At 42.8% G+C, this 9523-nt stretch overlaps 1 protein-coding gene across 1 annotated transcript; it reads left to right on the forward strand.

Annotated features, from left to right (window-relative positions):
- Positions 1-7995: 7995 nt before the first annotated feature.
- On the forward strand, positions 7996-9326 carry LOC135652807 (peroxidase 5-like). The gene is made up of 2 exons (XM_065174054.1): positions 7996-8299; positions 8409-9326. The coding sequence occupies exons 1-2, from the start codon at positions 8084-8086 to the stop codon at positions 9195-9197; spliced, it is 1005 nt and encodes a 334-aa protein (XP_065030126.1). The 5' UTR covers positions 7996-8083; the 3' UTR covers positions 9198-9326.
- Positions 9327-9523: the final 197 nt, after the last annotated feature.

Consider the following 9523-nt stretch of genomic DNA (forward strand, 5'->3'; position numbering starts at 1 on the left):
TTATTTATTCAAACATATTTATTCAAACGAAAAAATATTATTGATATATTGGTTAGCCCAATGTGGTTCAGACACATGTGCGTAGGATCATCCGAAGTCTCTTTGAAGTGGTTCTTGAGTGATTTCAATATGCATTAAGATCAAGATCGAGAGAGGTTTTTCGACTCAATCTTTTTTATGCTTAACTTAGTAATTTGAGATCCTTAAATGTAGGTTCAAGTGGTTCGAAAAAAGAGTCATTTTGTTCGAAATATATTTTTATACCTAAAAGGATAAAAGTTTGAGATTATCTTTATTACCATAAAGGAAGAGAATAAGGTTTATGATTGCCTCCCTTGTCATAATGGAGACATGTTGGTGGATGATGACTTGGATCTCACGTGGCAATCACGTGTCAACAAACAGTAAATTTTTCATTATCATTTGTTCCATCTCGAAGGCATGCTTTAAGGGGGCTCTTGTGAAAGGAGATTGAATCGCATTGTTTAGTTCATTCGATAAGAGCATTTGAGATCTCATCTTATGGGTCAAAATTTTCTAATTCGAGTGTCTCGGGCATGTCGACCTTATGTTTCTGCTATAGTGGATATACCTAGGTACGATTGATTTTCTCGACTCACATGTCTCGACTACATTTGATACTATGCTTTCGTCATGGTCAACTTACCTTGGTGCGAGTCGGGTTTCCCTACTCATGTGCCTCGAACACATTTCACCATATACCTCCATTTAACATATTTGTCTTAACATGGGCTGAGTTTCTCGACTCACATATCTTAGGCACATGTCACCCTACACTTCCACCGTAACAAATTTATCTTAACGTGGGTTGGGTTTCTCGACTCACATACATTAGGCACATTTCACTCTACGTTTCCACCATAACAAATTTATCCTAACGTGGGTCAGATGTCCTGACTCACACGCCTTAGACACATTTTGTCTTGCACCTTCGTCATAGTGGATTTATCATGACGTGTGTCGAGTGTCCCGACTCACACACCTTGGGCACATTTAACCATGTAACTCTATCGTAGCAAATTTATTTTAACGTGGATCGAGTGTCCTAACTCACATGCCTCAAGTATATTTCACCTTGCGCATTTGTCGTAGCATATTTATCTTGACGTGAGTTGTGTCTCAACTCACAAGCCTCAAGCATATTTTGTCATATGCCTCCACCATAGCGAATTTATCTTGATGTGGGTCGGGTGTCTCGACTCAAATGCCTCGGGCATATTTCATCATATGTCTCCATTATAGTAAGTCTCGGACCTTCCTATCGTAGTGGGCTTCAAATTCTCCCTATGTCATGGTAGGTTTTAAGTTTTCTCTCTTTCATGATATGTTTCAAGCTGTCTTTGTCATGGTAGGTCTCAGACCTTCCCACTATGGTAGGCTTCCTAGATTAGCCCTCGAAGGTACACTTGTCTTAATCATCGGAGAGAGACTAGTCTACTCCTTATAAATGCCCTCCACCCATAGGATAAGATTCATTTCTCTATATGACCTCCAAAATTCATAGTCTTTAGAGCATCGAGAGTTATCAGCCTCACCCCTAGGGCCTCCTTAGGAGTCTTTCCCCCCTTTCCCCGGTTCTCGACAAGGCAAGTGGGTCCTCAAGCCCTTTGTCTCGGTGTTAGTTCTACCCTTCTATCTCAGGTTGGGATGTCTCTCCTCTCTTATATAAGTTATTCTCGATCCTCTTGTCATCAGTTGATTGAGGTTTGTGCTCTGTCTTTAGATAGCCCGATGGTAGAGAAGGTCATGTCCTCTTCTTCGGAAGGGGTCTCTCATATGAACCCAAGGATTCTTTGGGACTTGGAGTCCATGAGGAGTTCTAATCGATTCAATGATAAGTATACCTCTCTTGGATTGCCTGCAAATGGTCACTAAAGAAACATAAAGTCATAACGAAGAGAAAGAAGATCTCACATCCTCAAAGGGGGGACATGCTCGAAGAGTTGACTTGGGAGATGGAGCCTTCCCCTACTATAGCACCTCCAAGAGGCTGAAGTATTAGGTCGAGCTTGGAAAAGGAGGGGTTAGGCCAAGGTCAATATTTGGCCTATGTAAGGGAAAACCCCTACTCTTTATAGCATTACAAATGGTTGACCTACTGGATTCCCCCTAGAGCTATCATTGTAGCCCTAGTGGTAAGGTCTAAAGGGGGTGCAAAAGATGTAGGTTGAAGGCCTATCTATGGAGTAGTAATGTTGCAATTCCCTATGCCCGGGGATGGTGAAGTAGCTCTACTGCGCTCCCTCTAAGGTGGTGGTAAGTTAGGTTGCGATTACCACCTTCAGCTCCATTTTGCTAACTTATTATAATGACTCGGGCCTGATGGGATAACTGGCCTATCAACTTCGTTTAGTCTAAACCACTGACCAAAATGCTTAAGTTGAAGTTGATAGTAGTACACTCATCAGACCCTTATAAGCCAATCTTAATCTTGCCCACTTTCGATGTGGGACTAATCAGGGGTGTTACACTTATTCATTTTGTAATTTGCAGAACTACTACTACATGATGTCTCTCTTTGATCATGTCTGGGATATTGGCGTTATCATTCACCAGTAGTCTACTATGGTTGATGACCTCCAAGCAAAGGACGAGAGGATGGAGAAAAGGAAAGTCTCCTCTATTGTTGCCAAGGTGGAGGCTTGGAAGACCGAACTAACGCATCAACCAGAGGACGCTGAGTAGTGCCATAACCGTGTGATAGAGGATGAGCTTCTACGGCTCACTCGGGAGCTAGACACACTGAGGGTGAACAACTCAGGTCTTGTTGAGGAGGTTGTGGCTGTCATCGAGAGGGCCTAGAAGCTAAAGGAAGCACTAGAGGAGGAACAAGGCTGAATACTAAAATATTGGAATAAAGCGGTCATTGACTACAAGGTGTCCACCACGTTTCAAAAAGGCCTCAAGAAGATGGGGCAAGTTTCATACCAGTTCGGGTACTAAATCACTTTGGCCCACTTCAAGATGAGGTATCATAAGCTGGAGCTCGAGGAGAATCCATTTATAGATTATCCTAAGGACCAGAATATCCCATTGATAACCGAGATGCCCTTAGATGATAGCACTGACTTGCTTCCTCACCCTGCCACCTGAATTGCTACTACCAATTATTGATCTCTTCCTTTTTGTTTTTGGTTGTTGGGCCAATCTGTCCGACTCGTTCCTTCTATCCACCTTACCAACATTTTATTTTGATAGGTCAAGACTTCATTTCAGATATGAAAACCTGACTTTGTAGGTGTAAGTACTTTTGGGAGCAATGAAATTCTCTTCTCTTATTTTCTAACACTTTAAATATACATCTTTTGATTGATGTCCCTAACTCAGTGGGCCAACATCCGATGTTAAGTGTTGCCTTTCTCGATTTGCAACACTCGAGACCTTAGTGATAACATTTTTTAAAGTTGTCAATATACTATGTTCTCGACAATCTCACACTTTCCATTATATATGTTTTATCTCAAATGACTTCGACGATTCAGTATGACCCTTCCTAATTTGATGTCAGCTTCTCCTGGGATTTGATTAGATTACTGACCCCAGCCTTTCAGAGTACCAGGTCCCCTAGTCTAACCCACCAAGGGCGGACTCCTCAGTCATAGAGCTTAGCTATCACCTTATTGTATTTCAACACTTGCATATGTGCTTCGACTCTAACTTCATTGATCAGGTTGAGTTCGGCTCGAAGTCCATCTTCAGAGATTTCTTTGTGAAAGCCCTCAACCTGAGATGTCGAGAATACTATCTCAAGCGGTAGAACAATCTCGGTGCTGAATGCTAAACTAACTAATGATTCTCTTAACCTAATTTTAGGTGTCGTATGAAGGGACCACATTATACATGGAAGCTCATATACCAAGGTGACCTTTGCCCCAACGATCATTTTTTCTTTCCTTCAAGTGTCTCGATTGGTGATATCGATAAAATTGTTGGTTTGAGGATGAGCTACCAAGCTAAACCTCAATTGAATCCCATAAGATTGATAAAACTTTTTGAATTTTGCATTGTTAAATTGAGTTATGTTCTCAGTGATGAGGGCTCTCGAGATTTCGAAGTGAGTAATGATGTTTTTCCATACAAATCTCTTGATTTGCTTCTCGGTAGTTGAAGCTAGCGGAACGACCTCCACCCACTTCTTGAAGTAGTTTACTCTCATGATAAGGAACCTTATTTGGCTGAAAGCTAGTGGAAAGGGACCTAGGTGGTTCATGTCCCATTGGGCGAAGAGCCATTTACAATCGATCAGGCTTAGAGGAACCATTCGCTAGTGTTGTACCCGAGCAAAACTTTGACACTAGTTGCGCTTTCGAGCATAAGCGATTACGTTCTTGTGTAATGTTGACCAGTATAACCCTTACCAAAGCACTTTAAAAGTAAGAGTTTGCTCGCCTATATGTTCCCCACAAATACCTTCGTGGACCTCAATGAATACTCTCTTGGCTTCCCGCGATGTAAGGCATCTAAGAAAGGGTTAGTTGAAGGACCTACGGTATAAGTTATTATTAATTATATAATACCATACTTGATGATGCTTGACCCTTCAAGCTATCATGGGGTCAATAGGGAGTGCCCTCTCTTTTTTATAGCATAGGATCTTATCGATTCAACTTGATTCTTCCTTGGCCATGGTCACGTCGTGCCCTTCAATGGTTTGAGTCGGTAGCGTCTCGACTATCAGCTAGTCTTCTTTTAGAGATCGGGTGGAGGCTAACTTGGTTAGTGCATCGGCCTAAGAGAATCTCTAAGCTAACCACTGCATCTTGGTAATATATTTTGCCATAGTCCCATCTCGGGCTTTTTAGCTTCCGTTGATATAACTCATGACCAATTGTGAGTCACTGAATACCGTCAAGTCATGCACCTAGAGCTCTCATGTGAGTCAGAGCCCTAAGAGAAGTACTTCATATTTTATCTCATTATTGGAGCTTTTGAACTTAGACCGAAGAACTTGTTCATACACCTACCTATTTAAACCTTTTAGGGCAAGTTCAACACTGTCGCTTTTCGATGTGGCGTAACCATCTACAAATAGGGTCTACACTATGGGGGTGTGCTTATTGACTTTGACTTTGGGTGAAGGAGTTAGCTCTGATATAAAATCTACTAATGCCTAAGCCTTAACGACGATCATCAATACATATCTAATGTCAAACTTGCCCAGCTCCACGGACCACCTCAGCATCCACCCTGAGACATCAAATCGCGAAAGGATCTACTTGAATGGTTGGTCGACGATCATCTGTATGGGATGCACTTAGAAATAGGGAAGAAGCTTCCTTACCATTAATACTAGCGTAAAAGTCAGCTTCTCGATGGGGGGGGCGGTGGTATCGCTCATCGGCTCCATTTAGTATATGATTGACATAATAAATGAGTCCTTGGACTCCTAAGTCATCTCGGACCAATATCGAGCTAACAGTCTACTTGATGATAGCAAGATAGAAGTTGAGGGCCTCACCCGGAATGGAGGAGGAGAGACGTGGCAACAGGGCAAGGTAATTCTTCAGTTTTTTAGATGGCTTTTGGCACTTCTCGATCTATAGAAAATCTTTTAGGTTTTTTAATACCCGGAGGAAGCGTAGGCATTTGTCATCAGACTAGGATAAGAACAGGGTAAATGCCATTATTCGCCTTGTTAACTGTTATGCTTCCTTCACCAAACGAGGTAGATGCATCTCTAATATGGCATGAAGATTCTCAGGGTTTACATTGATTCCTCTCTGGTGAACAATGAATCTATGATATTTTTCTGAGCTAGCTCCGAAAGCACACTTGGATGGGTTAAGGCACATATTGTATCTCTTCAAACTTGAAATGTCTTAGCCAAGTCCACCATATGCGAGTTGACTATTCTGCTTTTGACTATCATATCATCCATATACATATTGACATTCTTTTTGATCTAATTCTTGAATATTTTATTTACCATGGTACGTTGCTCTCATATATTTTAATTCAAATGACATGACTCTATAACAATATATATCTCGGTTCATGATAAAGAAGGTATGTTACTGATCACGAAGCGCCATCCTTATTTAGTTATATCCTGAAAATGCATCCACGAAGGTAAGGAGCTCATGATCCGAGGTAGCATCAATCAATTAGTCGATTCGAGGAAGAGAGTAGCTATCCTTAAGACATGCTTTGTTGAGATCGATGTAAACAACACACATTTTCTAATTTTTATTAAATTTTTTAACCAATATAATATTAGTAAGCCATTGGGGGTACTATATTTTGGCAATAAACTTTGTCTCTAATAACTTGTTCGCCTTATCACAGATTGCTTGTTACCGTTTGGGAGCAAACTTGTAATGTTTTTGCTTCACAGGTTGGACCTCGGGGGAAATATTCAGGTAGTGATGGGCCATGTCAAGGTATATTCCTAGCATGTCTCTTAATGATATGCAAACATCTTGGTATTTTCTTTGAGAAAATTGTTTCTTTGAGAAAATTGATGAGAAGCACTCTTTCTCCTTAGGGATTGTTGTCCCGACTTTGTCAACCTAATCAGGATGAGCCTTACCCAAGGGTTCTTCGATCAGTGACTCTATAAGCTCCAAACGTGGAAAAGGCTTAATGAATTCTTGATAGTCCAATGGCGATGTCTTAGACCGGGCCTTCTTTGGTAAGATAACTGGTGTCATATAGCATTGACGAGACTCATTCGAATCACTCTTCAACTTCTCAATATCGGTTCATGTTGGGAACATTATTACCATATAATAGATCGACACTATAACCATCAGTCTATTGAGTGTGGATCGGCCTATGATCATTTTGTACATCGAGTGAATGTCGACTATCATAAACTTAGTCATATTCTTCACCGAATATGATGTGTATGTTCATGATCCTGAAAATGAAGATAGAGTCACCCATGAACTCCATCAGTAAAGAAGTCATAGAGTGAGATTATTACTCGAGAGGCTATGTTTTTTAAAAACGTTAAAGTAGATGATATCACGTATCAACATGTCATCTTTTAGTCAGACCATAAGTTCCATTCAAAACTAGAATAAAATAGGTAAGAAGTAAAAAATTCACTTTTGACAATCATCAGACATGATTTATAAGGTGGGAGACAAGTAGTTACTACGAACTCCTTAAGGACTATGAGTGAATTTTTTAAGATAATTTTCTCACTAATATCATTCTTTCTAATCTAGAATATTATAAAAATAATATTTAGATACTATGTCCAGCCATTTAGTTGGATCAAATCAAGAATCCATAGGGTCTCCAGGGGTTAAACTAAAATTTTAGAGATATGAACTAACTTACTCGCTATTTTATTTGTCTCGCCAATATTGGGAATACAATAATGAATATTCTTGTTTATGTAGAGTAAATCATGCAAGAAAGTTCCTTGCATGACTCGGTGACCTATTAAAAATTTGCAACTTACATGACTCGGTCATCTTTGAACACCTCTAGATGTGATGTCACCTCTCACAATCCTAATAAATAGGCCCATAAGTGTGAAATTTTCAGAGGCCAAGTTGATCTTTGCTTGCAATATGTGGACTTGGCTACGTTGATTAAATCAAATACTCTATCATGACCTAAGTTAATCTTTTTAGGTTATGTTCATAAGCTTTATAATGAAACGAAAGATTATTGCCATCAGAAATGAATCATATAACACTACGTGACATGACGTCGAACATTTTGTTGGACATCAAATGTTTGCAGCCATGACCGAGTCTATTTTAACCTTGACATCATCAACATTGGAAGTGTTCGTAGGCGGTGATTGCAGCTTATTTATCTGCATAATTACTATTAATCCGTACGTAATGTCACCAAACTCACGGAGACACGCTTTCTTGCGTCAATGAAACAAGGAACAGGTCGACTCATATTTGAGATTGTCAACGGCTTCTGCCAATTGGAGGTTTACTAAGTAAACCTGCACCTTTCAACCATTTAATGATCGTCTCGGTGAGACTCTTATAAATGGCAATCCATGAGAGCAGGCTCGGCATCCCCCAAGCAAATAAATCTTTCTTGCTCACTCTTGCTCAAGCGAAGAAAAACTTCAGATTAAGGTGAGAAGATGATGGGTTGCGTTTCTCGTTCTTGTTGGATCGTCTTCATAGCGGTCCTCGCCATGGCTTCTTCAACTTCGGCTTCCCTCCACTTGGGTTTCTACCGGAAGACGTGCCCCTCCGCGGAGGCCATCGTGCGCAGAACCGTGAGCGAGGCGGTGGCCAACAACCCCGGCCTCGCCGCTGGGCTTATCCGGATGCACTTCCATGACTGCTTCGTTAGGGTACGTACGTGCATGGACGTCGGCGTCCCTTCTTCTCTTCTTATTGCAGTGCTTGCGCACGTAGAATACGAGGGCGAAAGGTTCATCGTTGTGTGTGTGGGTGTTGCAGGGATGTGATGCTTCGTTGCTGCTGAATTCGAGTCCGGGGAACACTGCGGAGAAGGACGCGCCACCTAACAACCCCAGCATGCGAGGCTTCGAAGTGATCGACGCAGCGAAGGCGGCCGTCGAAGCACGCTGCCCGTCCACGGTGTCGTGCGCCGACATCATCGCCTTCGCGGCGCGGGACTCGGCCTACCTGGCCGGCGGCATCGACTACCCTGTGCCCGCCGGAAGGCGCGACGGGAGGGTGTCACTGGACTCGGAGGCTCTAACTAACATCCCCTTGCCTAACCTCACCGCCGCCGGGCTGAGGGACAGCTTCGCCAAGAAGGGGTTGTCGGTGGACGAGATGGTGACGCTTTCGGGAGCCCACTCCATCGGCCGCGCCCACTGCACCGCCTTTGCGCCGCGGCTTTACAACTTCAACGCCACCCATATGCAGGACCCGTCGATGGATCCCGCCTTCGCGGCCTACCTGAAGAGCAGATGCTCGCCTTCCACCGTGGACTTCACCAGCAAGGACCCGACGACGGTGCCGTTGGACGCGGTGACGCCGAGAAGGCTGGACAACCAGTACTACAAGAACCTGGCGAAGCGGAGGGGGTTGCTGTTCTCGGATCAGACGCTGCAGGCGAGCCGGCTGACGGCGAGGCTGGTGCGCCTGGACGCGAAGCTGGGGTCGGTTTGGGCGGCCAAGTTCGCAGCGGCCATGGTGAGAATGGGCCACATCGAGGTGCTCACGGGAAGCCAGGGGGAGATCAGGAAGATGTGTGGGGTGGTGAACAATCGCCCTTAGCCTCTTCTCTTCATCATCTGTTTACACAAATGTCAACGCATCATTTTGTTAGTTCTTTTTCCCATTGAAAACAAGTCCATGCACGATTTTGTTGTAAGTGTTTAAGCAAATTATGTTCGATCTGTGTTCGATCTGAGTTTAGTGATGAGTTGGTAAAGTATTGACAACCTAGACTAAGCATGAAGGCTGGAGAGCTGTTCTCGCCGTATTATTTGACTTTGGACGTCACTTGAGCTGTTGACAATCTCAAATGAGTTGACCTGTTCCTTATTTCAAATCACAATAATGATCTGGAGAGCGTGTGTTTACTGAGTAAACCTCCAATC

This window comes from Musa acuminata, chromosome BXJ3-11 (assembly GCF_036884655.1).
Source record: "Musa acuminata AAA Group cultivar baxijiao chromosome BXJ3-11, Cavendish_Baxijiao_AAA, whole genome shotgun sequence".
Classification (NCBI taxonomy): Eukaryota; Viridiplantae; Streptophyta; class Magnoliopsida; order Zingiberales; family Musaceae; genus Musa; species Musa acuminata.